Source organism: Bos indicus x Bos taurus, chromosome 12, assembly GCF_003369695.1.
Source record: "Bos indicus x Bos taurus breed Angus x Brahman F1 hybrid chromosome 12, Bos_hybrid_MaternalHap_v2.0, whole genome shotgun sequence".
Taxonomy (NCBI): domain Eukaryota; kingdom Metazoa; phylum Chordata; class Mammalia; order Artiodactyla; family Bovidae; genus Bos; species Bos indicus x Bos taurus.
Genome location: NC_040087.1, coordinates 35259594 through 35278240, shown reverse-complemented (window position 1 = coordinate 35278240; position 18647 = coordinate 35259594). Strand labels below are relative to the sequence as shown.

General features: G+C 39.5%; 1 protein-coding gene across 7 annotated transcripts in view; it reads right to left on the bottom strand.

The window, feature by feature from the left end:
* Nucleotides 1–18647, bottom strand: part of ZDHHC20 (zinc finger DHHC-type containing 20) — a 59225-nt gene that overhangs the window by 23070 nt on the left and 17508 nt on the right. For all 7 annotated transcript variants that reach the window (XM_027557590.1, XM_027557596.1, XM_027557592.1 and 4 more), the window contains exons 2-4: nt 12283–12309; nt 8492–8595; nt 4002–4122 (exon numbers count right to left, since the gene is read on the bottom strand). In XM_027557590.1, the coding sequence (XP_027413391.1) occupies nt 4002–4122; nt 8492–8595; nt 12283–12309 (252 nt within the window). The remainder of the gene's footprint in view (nt 1–4001; nt 4123–8491; nt 8596–12282; nt 12310–18647) is intronic.

Here is an 18647-nt window from a genome sequence, read left to right as displayed (position 1 = left end):
GGAACCTGCTGGAAAGGAAAAGAGGCCAGTGTGCAGACAAGTTACAAGGAGACCTGCAATTATGGAGAAGAGAAAACAGAGTCACAGTTGGAACACATCAGAACCTAACCTCTGTTGCTGTTTTTAAGAGGAGATGTACTTTGAAGTACACCTGCAAGCAGAAGGAAGAAACTGGCTGGAAATTTTTAAGCAGCAAGATTATTAGGAGCAAATAGGGCCAAGGAAAGACAAAGGTCAGTGATCTCTATGAAAGTCTCATAAAAGACAAGAATGATGACACCAGAGGGAGAGGCCTGCGGACAGCTGAGCATGGGCAGGGCAGCCCCAAGTCCAGAGGCAGCCGGACTCAGCTACCATGATTCACACTGGTTCTCTCCCACTTACTCCCTTGTGACCTTGATAGTAACTTACTTGCTAAAAGACTCAATTTCTGCTTTTGTTAAGTGCAAATAATATCAAGTGTAGTGGACTATTGTGCAAATTAAAAAAAAAAGTCTTCTGGAACTTATCAAATTCTCAGTAAAGCAATTATTATTGTTATGATAATATTATTTCTGATAAAATATGAAGTGAAGCTCTGCTGTTGCTAAGTCGCTTCAGTTGTGTCCGGCTCTGTGCGACCCCATAGACAGCAGGCTCCTCCGTCCCTGGGATTCTCCAGGCAAGAACACTGGAGTGGGTTGCCATTTCCTTCTCCAATGCATGAAAGTGAAAAAGTGAAAGTGAAGTCGCTCAGTCCTGTCTGACTCTTAGTGACCCCATAGACTGCAGCCTACCAGGCTCCTCCATCCATGGGATTTTCTAGAATGGGAAAACTACTGAAGAGGAGAAAAGGGAGATTTTTCAAGTGTATATATAAGCAGGTATTACAGAGAACACACCCAGGAACAGCTTCACCCCACAAATGCCTACTGAGTGCCTGGGGCAAGGTGCTCACTGTATTAGGACGACAGGTGGAGCTCCAGCTGTCAGAGCTGCAGGACCGAGTCAGGTCGTAGGACAACAGAGACAACCACTAGACAGCAAGCTGGGATCAACAAGGTAAGAAGCTGAGAAGTTTGGAGAAGACTGTAAAACTCACTTTTTTTCACGTGAACAGAAACGGCTGAAGAGGTAGACAGCGAATTAAAATTTTAAAGTACTGACAGATTTAGAGAAGAGAAAACAATCATTCGAGGCAGACAAAAAGACGTAAAAATAAAAAGTGGGGAAGAATTTTAGTAGAGCTGACCCAGGGAACAGTGCAGGAAGCAGAGTTTTAGTAGAGCTGACCCGGGTAACGGTGCAGGACGAGCCAGAGAGAAACACTGGCCATATCCAGACCGTGGACAGGGGAGTTTTAGGAAGCCTCGTTTTTGTTTCCTTAATAGATAAGACGTCCACATGGTTCTGCTTCTGTTAAGCACATGGTTCAAATAGCACAGGAAGGAATTTAGCGAAAGTCGCCACCCTCGCTGTGCAGGCAACTCCATCACGTTCACTATCTCTGGTCTAGGAAAGGTCCACTTCATATAATGTGTGGTTCTATATTTTGTTTTTTAAAGGATGTATGGTATTATTTCCATAAAAAGGAAAAACCCAAGGTTTGGGATTCTAAGCAGTAGAAATGCAGTATAAAACAGTGCTCAAGGGCAGAGACTGTCTGCAGTCAGAAGATAAGGTGTGAATCCCAGACCTTGCCACTCAGGGACTTTAGGGACCTCACCTGTGTCACCCCTTCTTCATCTCTAACACAGGGACAAGCACGGTGCTGTCCCAGGGTGGCTCTGAGGGGTAAATGATCACCATAAAGTGCCCAGCATAATTCTGGTATAATAGTCAACAGATGAAGGGTTTTATTCAGATTAGTAGAAAGCCATTATAATGAATGAAGAGTAATAAAGATTTACAGGTAAAGATTTTACCTTAATGGCTTTCAACTCTTTGGAGTTACTGCTCTGAAAATCAGATCTTGTTATGAACAGGCTACTTGAGGAAGTATCTAAAATTCTGTATATAATCTCAGAGCTTCATAAATCCTCTAGAATCTTGGTCTTGGGGTTAAAAACATCTAGGGAATTTGCTGGCAGTCCAGAGGTTAGGACTCTGAGCTTTTATTTCAGGATGGCAGGGGACACGGGTTTGATCTCTGGTCACGGAACTAAGATCCTGCATGCCTCCTGGCATGTACAAAAAAAAAAAGTCTAATCTATGTAACTACAACTACTAACAACTGCTGTGAACTAGACATTTTATAGTTAAACATAAGAAGGATTATTTTAAATTAGCTTTTATGTACTGAAAGTGTATTTCTATACACCAAGATCTACACTCAGTGCTTGTCTCATTTACAAATACCTCTGGAGATTTAGGTGCTGGCGTTCTCATTTTAAAATGAGGAAACCGGGCTTAGAAAAGTCTAAGTGATTCTCGTGGCACTAGTAACTAAAGAGCTGGGGTTTGATCTGAAATCCATGGTTTCATTCTACACAGTGCTATACTGGTTGTGCAAAAGGACAGTCCAGGCACACCTGGTTTCATTGTGCATCATAGACACTGCGTTTCTTCACACGCAGCCTTTGGGGACCCTGCACTGAGCAACTCGACTGGTGCCATTTTCCCAACAGCATTTGCTCACTTTGTATCTGTGTGTCACATTTTGGTAATTCTCATAGTATTTCAAACTTTATGATTATTATATTTGTTATGGTGACCTGTGATCAATGACCTTTGATATTACTACTACGACTTGCTGAAGGCGCAGATGATGGTTAGCATTTTTAGCAATAAAGTATTTTAAAATTAAGGTATGTATGTGCTTTTCTGACATTGCGCAATTGCACAGTTGATAGGCTGCCTTACAGTGTAAGCATAACTCACACGCACTGGGCAACCAAACAGCTCATGTGTCCCGCGTTACTGTAAGACTCGCCTTACTGCAGTGTCTGGAGCTGAACCCACAGTATTCTCCAAAGGATGCCTATATTAAACGTGTGAAAACTTAAATATTGGCCAAATATCCCCTCCTAAAATCTAGCACAAATTTTAAATTTTCTTAAGTCAGCATATGTACAGAACTACACAAAGGAAAAAGCTCTATTTCCCCTTGGAGTTGAGCAGCATAGTGGGTTTCAGACGCAGGACACCTTTCCCCACACTGTCTGTGTGACCTTTACCAAGTTACTTCACCTCTGTTTCCTCATCTGTAAAGTGGACAACGATAGCGTCTCCCCACAGGGGTGGAGTGAAGCTCAGATGAGCTCATATGTGTAAGGGACTTAGATTGGACTGTCAGCTGTCAACATTATCTGGTATTTGAATGAATTAATGAGATATAGAATACATAATTTTAAACAACTTCCTACAATTAAATAACCAGTTGGGCAACTCACAGACCTGTCCCCCTCACAGGCCCAAGTGTCGGAAGAGCAGAAGCACCCACGGCTTCAGAGCAGACAGTGGACTTCCAAGTATGGCCCTCTGAGGGGTAGCTTTACAACCTTAATGAGCTTCTTCCCTTCTGTGGCTTTTATTTCTCCCCATTCTAGGTTAGCACATTCTTGATTTTTTAAATATTACTCAGGGATGACACAAAATATTCAAATTCAAACCAGGATTTCCAAATGACAGTTTACTAGAAATTGTAAATGAAATTTTTAGCCATGAAGGATGAGCTAGAAAAAAAATGCAGAACAAAAGAGATCAACATTAAAGTGAACCACATAAAAAGTCTGTATCAAAGTAGACTTTGTATCTGAAATACCTGTATCTCAGGTAAATCTATCTCAAACACCTGAGACAGGTTTACCTGAGATAAAGACCTGTATTTCACATAAAGGTACACACCTGTATCTGAAATACCATGTAAGATACAGAACACAGAAAAGTCTTGTTTCTGCAGACGCCATTTGTGACAACCACAATACCTACTTAGTAGTCAAATCATGCAAAGATATTTTGGCAAAAATGACCACATTCTCAAAATTCTTTGGAGAAAAAAGTGTAAGATTTGTTTTTCTTACTCTTTGAAGCCGATGTGGTGTAGATAGGTAAGTCCCTTGCTGCTCTTCTCAAAATTTCTTGTTGTCTTTCTTGGCTGAATTCCTTTTCATAACGTTCCTTCTCAGAATTGGACAAGCAGAACTATAGAAGGAGAAATAACTATCAATTCTTTTCAATCCCGTGATTATTAACTATCATGCTCAGAAAAACAAGTTTTATCCAGAACAGAAAAAGACAAATATTTCCTTCTATAAAGGCAAAATTTTTCTTCAAATTTGTTTAGGAAGCTAAATCAAGCACCTTTTAACAAAACTACATGCCTTTGACAGAGTGAAAATATTTGCCCTCCGTGCTAATGATGGCGAAGAACATGAACTAAATATTTTTGCATCTTTGTTTTTTACAGAAAAAATTAACTTTCCCCATCAAAAAAGAGCTTAATATACATTTTGTGCTAGTAAAAGATTTGCTGTTTGAAAGTGTCAAGAGATTTTGAATCTTTGGGAACATGTTCAAAGACTCACTTGCTTGTGGGCAAATCACAGGCAGGGGTCCTGCTATTTTCTGGCCAAGTTTCTCCTGAGGACAACTTTTACTGCTTTGTTTTTGTTTTTAAAACGCTAACCAATCAGGGAACTTTCTCCAGAACTATTAAGGACTGTCAAGGCAAGCACGGTCTCCTTTTCTCAAGGAGCAATTCTTTTGTAGGGCTGTTTCCAGCTTCTATTTCTCAAGTTTTAATTCCCATGTGGTGGGCAGCATTTTCCTACAAAGGACTTGTGTCATTGCTTCTTTTCATGTCATCCCTGTATCTCAAGGACCTCAGCTTCATGACTCTATCTCATATAACCAGGAGCTTTTATTAAATTTCTCTTGGTGTTTATTTCATAGACTTCTTTTAAAAAATAAAAACTGGCCTGAGACATGCTCTTGATCATGTTTCATACAATACTGTTCCTCAATTATTATTTACTTACAGGGTTTTGCTTGAAAAGGCCTAAGAAGTCCTAACTGGAGCTTCATCTTTTAAAGTTTGAGTATTTGGTCTACCTGCTAACTCAAGTATCAAAACTGTCCACCCTCGATGACTCGTCATCAGTAACGGCACTGCCTCTTCTGTTACAAACGGGATAGCACAGCACAGATTAGGAGCCCTTGGGAGAAGGAATCTGTGATCCCATGCATCTTAGGGAAATTTTCTAAAACTGCATAATTATTGGCAGAGCTGATAGAAAAACACAAGTCCCTTGAGTTAGTTCTGCTCTAGGATGTTTCTCTCCATGCCGCTAATGTGAAAAGATGTTTTTGCCTTTTACAGACTTGTTCCTCTAACCTAGACTAAAAAACACAGTGGCTAAGGCAACAGAAGAGTCCTTTTAGATCACCTAGCCTGGCTCCCACCACCAAGCCACAATGGCATAAGCAATCCCCCAATTACTTAGGAAGGACAAGAAGGAACTTGGACGTACAAACTGGACAGAAAAAATACCCACCATCTTAAAGCTGACTCTGGAGGTCACCTATCTAAACACCCAGGCACTTCTGAGATCCATCCCCTCCCAAACACTTTCAGGTACAGAACACCTCCCTACTCTATAAGATGGCCCGCTCTCCTTTAAGAGAGCTGACTTGCTAGAAAGTTCTTCCCTGACAAGATACATCTCTGAAACACTCAAAACAGAGAATAAAGATCAATATGAAGTGAAGTGAAAGTCGCTCAGTCGTATCCGACTCTTTGCAACCCCATGGACTACACAGTCCATGGAATTCTCCAGGCCAGAATACTGGATTGGGTTGCTGTTCCCTCCTCCAGGAAAGATCACATGGTATAATGTTAAACACATACTTGGAAAAAAGATGCTCTAATCAAATTTTGCAGTTTCCTTGTAAAATCTGAACAGACTTCCCTGGCCTAACTGTTTCTAGGCAGGCCTCAAAATCATTACTTTTCCTTACGAACTATGGTTAAGAATTATGAAAAGCTTAAACCAAATGAAAGTATCAACAGACACCAGGATTTTAGATGAGGAATGGAACAAGATAAAACTTAAAATGAATTTAGACCTTTGAAATTATTACTATTTTTCATTAAATACTACTGAACAGAATTAAAACTATGAAATGTCATTATCTTAAACACAGTGTTCAGATGTTTCAATTTAAGTGTATGCTTGGAACTGTCCCAGGTACCAAGGATTCAAAGATGAATAAAAATATAGCCTTTGCCTTCAAAAATACATTTCTATAGTCCAGTTACGAATGTTAAGAATTACAAATGACAAATTAGCAATTCTTTACCAGGTGTGATCAAAGCTCCCTCAGGAGGGGTGGGGGCTGTCCATGAATGTTTCCTGGAAGAAGAGTTACCTAAATTGGGTTTAGAAAGGTAAACAGGGAACTGTCCAGGAAGGTAAAGCAGGAAAGAAAATCTTGGCAAAAGCAGCAGCATATGGAAAAAACAAAGAGGCAAAAATGGTATATTGACGGCAACATGCTACTTGAACACAGACTTCCAGGAAGAAGTGGAGATTAAGTCAGTGAGACTTCAGCTCCTGAGGGACTATCACCAGGAAGCGAACAGACCCCTGGCAACGATGTGGGAGTGGATGGAAAGGCTTAGGTGCTGGGCTAAATGCTACCTGGGTGCAATATCGTAAAAGCAACAGCCAAAAAAAGAAAAAGTAGCAGTTAGATGGCACTTACTATGTGCTTGGCATTCTTCTAAGCACTTTACATATAGCAGTAATTATATGCTATAAGCACTACCAATCATGTGTGTGCATGATCAATTTATTTAACCCATACAACAATCCAATAAGGTGTGTGTGACTGTCACCCTGACTTTACAGAGGACTGCTCAGAGGTCCAGGGCCGCGGCCCCAGGGCCCCACAGCCAGAAGACCAGAGGGAGGAGGCAGACGGAGCTTGCACCTCTGCACTAGCCTGCTTCTCAAAAGTCACACCAACTGTTTTCCTTATTCTGTTTCCTGTAAAGACTATTTAGTTTTATACATGATATGTTTCCAATAGCCATCATTACTGGTAATCTTTTTAAATTTAAGAGATTAAGGTATGGATGGCAGTTTGTAATTAACTTTAAGGGCCAACTAATTATTAGCAAATGCCTGAAGAATATATTTGAAGCAACAGTAAGCTTGATTAATGGTTTACATTATCCCTTAAAACAAAAGTGCCCAATAGAAACAATGGGCTAATGACCATTTGGCATCACCCACTACTGCTGACTGTACAGGCAGAACCCAGCAACTCTCGCGGGCACCTGCCCCAAAGAGCAACATGTTTGTGTGTGCTAGAATATGGACAGCAATCCTACACCCAAATGCCCATCAACAGGAGGCCAGATAAGTAAACTGTGTCACATAAGCACAATGGAGGATTGAGCCACAACTACGTACAACAGCATGGAAGAATCACACACAAGGAGACAGTTCACGGAAGGCATGCAAGCAGGAGGCTCATGGGATGCCAGGCACGTTCTGCTTCTGGAACTGGGTGCTGGTTACTCACATGTGCTCAATTCATGAAAACTCATTTATTCATACATTTACAGTATATACAGTTTCTGCATAGATGATCTTCTACAAAAAGTTAAATGGAAGTTGATGTCTTTAAACCTATGTCTGTAATTTTTAATGCATTCTGATGAATTTAATACAAAGGGAAGTAACTATATTATTATGTCATCTAATATTTGAGTGCTAACCATAAGGCAGGCCCGACGTGGAAAGCTTTCCATGAATGAATCTCATTCACTCCTCACAAACATCCTACAGGGATGGAACGACTGCTGGCTCCACCTTCCTTGGATTCATTAAAAAACGTGTTAGAGCAGAAGATCAAACTCAGACAAGTCTAACTCTGGAGAGTGTGCCCTTCTCCATCCAGCGTGTCCTTCTCTATCTAGTGTGTTCTTCTCTATCTACCTGTGCTGAACTTGAACTGAAGAAAATCCAGTTGGCTGTATCAGGTGAAAGGGACACAACAGTCTTCAGTTTTATTCCACACACGTGTATACTTGTGTTATTTCCAAGTGAAACCTCCAAGTAGAAAAAATACTAGCCACACTAGGTGTCATAAGCAACAGCACAGACGATTTGTGTCCCATAATCAAAACACTTTATTTACTTGCAGCTTATTTGTTCAGGCCTGAGAACAGAGTAAGTGTTAAGAGAGTTTTTAAAAATAAACTCTATTTTCCTAACTCAATTCAGTCCCTTAAGATTTTTCACTCCAGTGACATAAAGTACGTCTTTAAAAAAACACAGCATGGCACAGCTAAACCGTAGTGCCATCATGGACCTTTTACGAAGGACATCAGTGGGCTGTATCTGAGAGGCTGACGACTCACACTCACAATGTAGTTACCGAGCAGTTTATGAATGGAAACAGAACAAACGCATCATGTAATAGAGTTTCAACAAAGGTAACACAGGGAAAACAATCCCATCATCAGTGAAAGCATTTGGTAATTTACCAGCATTAAATTTACCTCTTTGGAGGGGGAAGCGGGAGATGTGAAAATTGTCATCCAATAGGACCATACAAACATAACAAAGAACAGATGGAAAGCCACAAGGTAAACAACGGCCTTTCCTGGTAAATAAAAACAAACAACATTTCATTGAATCCAGGTGAAAACAGGAAAAAGAATCACATATTAAAACACAGTATTTAGAGTCAGGAGGCTCAATCCAATAAAATATTTAATTACAACATACTAAAAACATCAAATATATATACTCTTTTATCTGCATGATGTAACATTACAGATATGAAAGAACACTCTGTTCTTGCATTTAAGGGTTATCAGCCTGGTTTATAAGTAAAGATTTGATTTTATTAAGTTGCTGAAGGTTTAAGTTGCTGAAATCTTTAAAGCATCTCCTTCAAAAGCACTTCCTAAAAGTTAGATTTTAAATGAATTAAAAATTATTTAAGACAGATTCCATCACTATGAACATTAAATCCAAGGAATTATAACACTGAAAATAAACTCAATTCTTGGATTGTTCACAAAAGTTATCCTAAATTTCATTGTCTTTTTCAATACAGGGTAATGAAAAAGTTTAGCCACTTTGAATTTCTCCCATAACTGTTTCCTAAGTGGATTAGTGTAACATTCCAACACCATTAACTCACTGATATAACTAAAAACTTTTTTGCTGTTTTCTGTAGTTTTTCTATCTGTAAGAAGATAGAAAGAAGCAAGAACTATGTATCAAGTGCTTAAATCCTTTTTCAGTTTGGAATGAAGCACCACAAACTCACTGAAGAAAACAAAGCACAGACATGCATAAAAGTTTGAGATTCTACTCATTTTTAAAGTTCAGATCAAATGTTACTTTTTCCAAAAGGTACTTTTTTCAAATGTTACCTTTTCCATTACTTTCAGAATTTCTCACCCCTTCATACTATTCTTCCCAAATGATTTACTGACTTCAATTAAAGCACTTTAAATGAGTTTATTTTAATTTAGCTGCCTAACACTGATGAGTGAATAAATGGAAAACACTTAGAACAGTGTCTGACACGTAATAAATCCTCAGTGAATATTGGCTATTGTCATCACTGCTATCCAAGCATATCAATTCCTTCTTCTCAAAAATCTGTGTTTTTCTGTGCATTCCGTATTTCAGTGTTTCCCAAGTTTATGGACTGATCCGAGTTTTCACTGGTCTGCAGTTAAATGAGAAACACTGACAACAATGCAGTGAAGTTTTTAATAAAGCTAACATATTCAATTTGAACAACTGTCCTTCTTTTGCCCTGAGGTTATTCTTCCTTAAGTTTTTGAATTTTAAAAAATGCTTTTAAATAAAATGATGATAAAAAATTGACCCCAACTTGCTGAACTCCAACATTTCTTTCTGCAATTACACTGGTCCACGCTGGTTTAACAGAGCAGAAGCCTAAGTCACAGTGGTGATCGAAACAGGAAGCCAGGGCTCGAGGACTCCTCAGTACACGGCTGGCTAATCTCACAAAATGCATACTTTACTTTCTAGCTCCCAAGATCTGTGTCAAAGTAAACATCTCAGTCTTCTCACTGCCAGTGCCCTAGTTCCTCGACTGCTGCTCGTCTCGTCTGGTCACTGCACAAGCCAGCAGGTGTCCTCGCCTCCACTCTCTGGTTCCTGGTCCATCTCAACGGTCAGTGAAGAACATGTGGCTCAGAGTTTCTTCTGCCCACTGGCTGTGACACTCCTGAGAAAGAGCTCCACCTACATGACTAACAAACGCATACCAAAACTCTGGAGTTTCCTGGTAACCGTATTTAACCAAAGCGCCTCAATCAGCCCTTCCTCATGCTGAAAGTCTCCGAGGAGACATAACTGTACCCCTTACTTATAACCCTCACGATGGTCTTGTAGGTATCCCTTCAGTTTACAAATGTAAAAGCAAGGCTCAGAGACCTTCATACCTTGCCCAGTGTCACTTACTGACTAAATGATAAAGCCAGAATTCAAACCCGTATATGCCTGATAAAAATCCAAGGTCTTTCCCACTATGTCATATCTAAAATTATCCTTTCCGCTTCTCTATTATCTTAGAGTCACTCCTACTTCAGAGATAGCTGAGTTCCACATGAAGTCCTAACCACAACTTCCTTCTATTTGCAAATACGCTTTCTTTTCATGATCACAAATATTGTCTTCCTTATTGAAAACTCTGGTTCCTCAAAACTCTGCCTTTTCTACCACTTCAGCTCCCTCTAGGCTAAACCCTATGGTCTAACCAATGGATTCGATAGCATTCCTTCATTTTTTTTCCCCCTTTGGGACAAAATGCTAGATCTCAGCCTCCTAGTGTTATACGAACACGGAAGTCCTTTCCTTACCAAGTCTGCAATTTTATCTTCACCTAGTTCACTTCACTTATTTATACTATTGCTGGGCTCCCATATTCAATCAAGTTTATCAATCCTCATCTATATATTATTGTAGAGCTTTCAGATAAATGATAACCTTGAGGTTACTTTAAACTTCTTAATCATTTAGTTACCTAAAACTAAGGCTAGAATATAAAACAATATACTTTTTAACACTGTTAAACATTTAATATTTCTTTAGAATATTTCTGCTGTCCACAAGAACAAAAACAAATCGTTTTTCCCTTAAAAAATCTTTACTTTCAGATAAAGAAATAAAAGCTTAAATAAATCTTTTAGTATACTGCCTGGAATATAGTAAGTACTTAATAGATGGTAATTATCAAATTATAAATAATAACAGGAAATATTGTTTTTAAATAAGTTCAAATTAATAGGATTACTAATAATCCCATATATATGCTAAATATTATTGTTTATAAGTAATACTTAAAGTAAAAGTTTAAATTAAATCAAAGCTGAAAGAAAAAACTGATAATCTATAAATCAAAAAAGTCTGACTCAAAAGTCACTTGTAACTGAATTAAAAAAACAAATAAGCAAACAAAAAAATTTCACCAAAAGACTCTTTGAAAGACACGGGTAAAATAGCCCCCTGAAATAATGATTCAAGTAAAAGTTTTTTTGTAAGAACTTCAGAAATTCTCTACTTTCTGTACCTGTGCTTTCAACATACAGGAAATAGTTTTAAGCAAGAAAAACAAGCCTATCGACTGTCTCTACTTATTCTGTTACTGAGAAACTAGACCCCAAGTCAACTTGAGATTTATATGCTTAAGGTCTTCTATTTTCAACAATAAGAATACTTATTAATAATTTCTAGGAAATTCCTGGTGGTCCAGTGGTTAGGACTCCCTGCTTCCACTGCAGGAGGACATGGGTTCAATTGCTGATAAGGGAATTAAGATCCCTCATACTGCACAGCAAGGCCAAAAAAAAATTTTTTTAATAATAATAATTTCTAACTATTCTGTTTTAGAAACTTTGATTTTTGTATCTCAAATCCAATTTTACATTTGAAATCTGATATCAAAGGACATAAAATTTTCTTTTATTTCAATGAAATTTTGAGTCATGATTCTTCTCTCTAGACACTGTCTCTTTGACTAGTCATAAAAACTTTAATTCCATTTCAAAATGAAGTAGTACTATAATTTACAAATTCAGTCTGGTTATTTAATTATTAAATGACTACGAGTAGTAAAGTACTATTTTAAACAAAAGGAAAAATAAGAGAACAAACAAAACAAACCAATAAAATTTAAACTTTAAGAATGTATATTTTCTTTCTGAAGACCAAAACAAACAGTCATCACTTAAATAACAAGTATATGGGTTGCAATTAAGACACTATGTCATCTACTTGAGACTAAAAATTAAAAGTGCCTTACCGTTTTCTCCATTTCCAGAAAGTGTAACTAGAATAGAAGAAAACACAGGGAATAAATATACTTTAAAACACTTGTTTATAAACTTTATTTCAGGTTGACTATTCATCTTAATATCATTTTCATAAACATAAAATTTAGTTATAAGATGTAATGCAAATTCAGAATTGCACACTCAAAAAAACCCTGAAAAAATAAAATTCAGATTCTTCTTTATCATTAACACTGCAATCATATTAAAATTTTTCTTCAGACCATCGTCCATTTTAAGTATGTCACTATGATTATAGCTATGCTTTCTTTCGCTCTTTTCTTCATGCTGCCTACATAATAAATAGGATTTTCCTCTATGGCACTCAGGAACAGAGGAACTTACCCCTGCAGGGGATAAGCATCTTTTTTCTTTCCAGTTTTTGAAACCCTGAGCAACAGCTATTTATTCCCCTCTCTGGACAGTCCAGGGGCCTCTGGGTACTACAGATTCTACTACCTCAGTCTCTTCAAATACCCAACACCCTCTCATTTCTCCTATTGCCTTCTTTCCGGACTTTCTCAAATGCAATGGCTTAAAGCTACTCTCTACCATAAGTTTGACACATCCTCACTACCAGCAAATCTAAAGATCGAATACGCTTCAATACCTCCGGTCACTTTACAGAAAGAAGTCCAAACCCTTCAGAGCAGCAAAGACTTATGCCCTCTGTGATCTACAATCTGATGTTCCTGGGGGACACTGATAAAAATCTGAACAAGTGCAAGGGCTTATATTCTACAGAATATAGAAGAGTCATCATTAACATGGCAATTCTCCTGAGGTTAATCTCATAAATTTAGTGTCATCTCAGTGAAAATACTTTTATTTTTTTAACCAGTCAGATCTCAAAGTTCATTTGTGGAAAAATAAACTTACATAATGAGGTAGGAAATTCTGGAAGAGATGAATAATGAAGTAGTAGTCACGCTAAATACTGCTGCTGCTAAATCGCTTCAGTCGTGTCCGACTCTGTGCGATCCCATAGACGGCAGCCCACCAGGCTCTGCTGTCCCTGGGATTCTCCAGGCAAGAACACTGGAGTGGGTTGCCATTTCCTTCTCCAATGCATGAAAGTGAAAAGTGAAATTGAAGTCACTCAGTTGTGTCCGACTCTTAGCGACCCAATGGACTGTAGCCTACCAGGCTCCTCGGTCCATGGGATTTTCCAGGCAAGAGTACTGCAGTGGGCTGCCATTGCCTTCTCCAATGCTAAATACTAGGGCATAGTATTTTAAAAATACTACAAATGCTCCAATTATTAAAAAACAGTTGTACCAGCTCATGAATAAATAGATCAATAGAACAAAACAGAAAACTCCAAAATGGTTGCTGTTCAGTCCCTAAGTCCAACTCTTTGTAACCTCATGGACTGCAGCATACCAGGCTTCCCTGTCCTTCACTATCTCCTGGAGCTGGACCCAAATACATGTAAGGATTTACTATGATAAATATGGGATTTCAAATCAGTGTGAATAGAGCCAATAAGTAGCATTAGGATACAGGTAGCCATGTGGGAAGGCTTCCCTAGCAGCTCAGACAGTAAAGAGTCTGCCTGTAGTGTGGGAGATCTAGGTTCAATCCCTAGGTTGGGAAGATCCCCTGGAGAAGGAAATGGTAACCCACTCCAATATCCTTGCCTGGAAAATTCCATGGATGAGGAGCCCAGCATGCTATAGTCCATGGAGTCGCAAAGAGTCGGACAAGACTGAGCCATGTGGGAATACCACTGAGACTCACAACACAGACCAGGATAAACCCCAAATGTATATCAAAGACTGAAATGCAAAAAATAAAACAAAATCATGGGTATACTAGATGAAACAGGAGAAATCTAAAAATATATACACTTTTGGAGCTGAGTAGGTGTTTCAGTTTATGACATGAAACATAGAAGCCACAGGAAAATATCAATATATTTGGTTTTATAAAAGTAAATACTTGAAAAAAACCACTAAAAAGCAAGGAAAAAAATAGTCACAACTCTTACTATAGACCAAAAACTAATTTCTCTATTTAAAGAGAATTCTTTACATTTATTCTTACAAATCAGTAAGAATTTGCTTTAAAAAAAAAACTACTTTTTCACAGAAAAGGAAATACAGACATCTCAAATATAAAAAAGATGGTCAACCTCATTCATAACAGAAATCCAAAGTAAAACTACAGGAAGATAACATTTTTAATAATCACATTAGTGAAGATCAAAAGCTGGTAGCCTACTTGTGATCACACTGTCAAAGCAGACTTCTGGTTTTAACTGCATCTGGCTGACAGCGTCTGGTCTGCCTCATCCGACTCCTCTCTGAGACAGCCACACAACTACAGGATGCAACAGAGCTGCGGCACCCCAAACAAAGCTGGACAAACCCAGGCTTAGCAGAGCTTACTTCTCCCGGAGGGCTCTCTTGACCACAGGAGCCAGCTAAACACATCTCCTAGGCACACAATCCTATGGCACTCTAAAATTCCCTTATCATGATACCACTGACCCTGGTATGCAATTGTGAGTTTCTAGTCTGCAGCTCCTTCCAGATTTCCCTTGGAGGAAAGGACATGACTGAGTGACCAGCACCTGGCACAGGGTGGTGTGGAGACAGCCCTCAGTATCTGCTAGCTGCCCACCGATTACACAGACACAGGACTGTTAGAAGCTGTCTGCAGAGCCTATAGCCTCACACAGGCGTGTTCCATTTTCCAAGGATCCCAATACAGGTGAAAAAATTCTTCTGATAATAAATCCACAATTATAAAAACATTACATATACCTAAATGGTTAGATGTGCCTTTTAAAGGTATAATCAATGTTTTTTATTCAATCATGTCAGTGACCATGTATAATCTCATTTGCAGATAATATTAATCTAAATTTAAGATTGTTTGTGAACATGAGAGCTGCCACCTGCCCTTCTCCACTTAACAGATCCCCTTTCTCATCTATGGCTTCCACAGTGGCTCAGATGATGAATTCACCTTTAATGCAGGAGACCTGAGTTCGATCCCTGGGTTGGGAAGATCCCCTGGAGAAGGGAATGTTTACCCACTTCAGTATTCTCGCCTGGAGAATCCCACGGACAGAGGAGCCTGGCGGGCTATAGCCCATGGGGTTGCAGAGTCAGACATGACTGAGTGACTAACATCCTTTCTCGCCCACTTCTCCCTTTAACTGAGACTAAAAATCCCAGATACTCTCACTTCACCACCATCCTCTGGCTCTACTCTGGCCATGTGAGATAGAGCCATGGCTGATGAATACGTCTTTGGTAAAGGAGAAGTCATGATGGGAAAAAAAGCTTTCTTCCTTGACAAGTGAGAACGTGTGAGGAGATACCCGTATTACTTCCTTCATCCAGCTTTTGCTTTGGATACTTACGATGAAGGGGATGCTGACATCTCTAACAGACAACCTTTGCTGGAAGTGGGATTCTGGGTTGACAGTTCTCCTCTAACACTTGAGAAATGCCATGGCACTTCCTTCTGGCCTCCACAATTTATGATGAAATGCCTTCTGTTGGTCTAACTTTCCCACAGAGGTTAGGTATACTTTTGGCACTGTTTTTGACACTCTGCCTTTAGTTCTCAAGTCTGGTTATGCATCTTGGCACGGACTTTCCACGAGTGCCACTGGTGAGAGCAATATGGCGGGTGGATGACAGCAGTGACAAGGTACTGCACAGGGAAATGTTTCAGTGGGCACACTATTCCAGTCTGTCACCATCAGTGATGCTATACCTGGGCACTTGGCGACGTAGTGACTTCAAGCTTCTCCTTTGTAAAGGTTCATTTCTCACTTTGACAATCATGAAATTGTTTTGTAGGGTAAAACGTTAATGGTATGTGAATATCTTCTTCCCCTAAAACTTTCCACGTAATGGTTTTAACATCCACTGATAAGCCTGGCCTGAACCTATTATTTTGTAGAATTAGAAAAGCACCATTCAGTTCAGTTCAGTCACTCAGTCGTGTCCGACTCTTTGCGACCCCATGAATCGCAGCACGCCAGGCCTCCCTGTCCATCACCAACTCCTGGAATTCACTCAGACTTATGTCCATCGAGTCAGTGATGCCATCCAGCCATCTCATCCTCTGTCGTCCCCTTCTCCTTCTGCCCCCAATCCCTCCCAGCATCAGTCTTTTCTAATGAGTCAACTCTTCGCATGAGGTGGCCAAAGTACTGGAGTTTCAGCTTTAGCATCATTCCTTCCAAAGAAATCCCAGGGCTGATCTCCTTCAGAATGGACTGATTGGATCTCCTTGCAGTCCAAGGGACTCTCAAGAGTCTTCTCCAACACCACAGATCAAAAGCATCAATTCTTTCGGCACTCAGCCCCTTTGACAGTCCAACTCTCACATCCATACATGACCACAGGAAAAACCATAGCCTTGACTAGACAGACCTTTCTTGGCAAAGTAATGTCTCTGCTTTTGAATATGCTATCTAGGTTGGTCATAACTTTCCTTCCAAGGAGGAAGCATCTTTTAATTTCATGGCTGCAGTCACCATCTGTAGTGATTTTGGAGCCCAGAAAAATAAAGTCTGACACTCTTTCCACTGGTTCCCCATCTATTTCCCATGAAGTGGTGGGACCGGATGCATGATCTTCGTTTTCTGAATGTTGAGCTTTAAGCCAACTTTTTCACTCTCCACTTTCACTTTCATCAAGAGGCTTTTGAGTTCCTCTTTACTTTCTGCCATAAGGGTGGTGTCATCTGTGTATCTGAGGTGATTGATATTTCTCCTGGCAATCTTGATTCCAGCTTGTGTTTCTTCCAGTCCAGCGTTTCTCATGATGTACTCTACATATAAGTTAAATAAGCAGAGTGACAATATACAGCCTTGACGTACTCCTTTTCCTATTTGGAACCAGTCTGTTGTTCCATGTCCAGTTCTAACTGTTGCTTCCTGACCTGCATACAGATTTCTCAAGAGGCAGGTCAGGTGGTCTGGTATTCCCATCTCTCTCAGAACTTTCCACAGTTTCTTGTGATCCACACAGTCAAAGGCTTTGGCATAGTCAATAAAGCACCATTAAACACTTGTATTATTTATTTCCATACTTTTAAGCTGGCATTATTCTGCAATAAGCTTTCCCTCACTGGAGATGAACTAAAGTCATTCTAAAAAGGCAGTACAAAAATATAATTATTTCCCTTTAATTACCCATTTTCAGAACAAGATTTTGGTATAATATTCACCTCCATTATTAGCAAATAATTTTACTTTTGCCCTTTTTGAATATCAATACAGAAATTTACAGATTTTATTTACTCAATGTGTCATCAACCACACTCATTTCCTATGTTCAAATTATCTCAGCTTGGCCTCTTGAATCATCCTCGTTGGTCTCTGAGCACTTCCTAAAACAGCACAAGATGTCTGGGCTCACCGTACATCCTCCTCCCCTGGACCTGACATTAGCCATTTCTCCAAGGGGCACTGGTTCCTTTTAATGATATTTAATATAATTTTATTTATTTTTGGCTGTCCTGGGTCTTTGCTATGTCGGCTTTTCTCTAGTTGTAGCAAGCAGGTGCTACCCTCTAACTGTGGTGTGTGGGCTTCTCATTGTGGTGGTTTCTCTTGTTGCAGAGCGAGGGCTCTAGGGCACTCAGGCTTTAGTAGCTGTGGCTCCCGGGCTCTAGAGCAGAGGCTCAATAGTTGTAGCACACAGGCTTAGTTGCTTGGCGGCTTGTAGGATCTTCCCGGACCAGGGATCAAACCCATGTCTCCTGACTGGCAGTTGGATTATTTACTACTAATCCACCAGGGAAGCCCCTTTCAATGACATTTAGAGACCAAGCTTTGAATTCTAGTGGTGCTTATAGCTACTGGCGTTTCATTGCTTTTAGGCCCTTTGAATTACAGAAATACTACTATATATTAGAAGTAGTGTTATACATTTATATTTATATTCATATTTCCAGTTCAAACAGAACATTGGTTTTTCTTAATTTTTTGGCATTATATTTGCATCTTTTTACTTTCACAATAAAAATCTCAGTTCCTAACTTATTTATTAAATTTATCCTAAAATATACATGCTGCTGCTAAGTCGCTTCAGTCGTGTCCGACTCTGTGCGACCCCACAGATGGCAGCCCACCAGGCTCCGCCATCCCTGGGATTCTCCAGGCAAGAACACGGGAGTGGGTTGCCATTTCCTTCTCCAATGCATGAAAGTGAAAAGTGAAAGTGAAGTCGCTCAGTCGTGTCTGACTCTTCTCGACCCCATGGACTGCAGCCTACCAGCTCCTCCGTCCATGGGATTTTCCAGGCAAGAGTAGGAGTGGGGTGCCATCGCCTTCTCCAAAATATACATAAAATAGTTTAAAAACTAC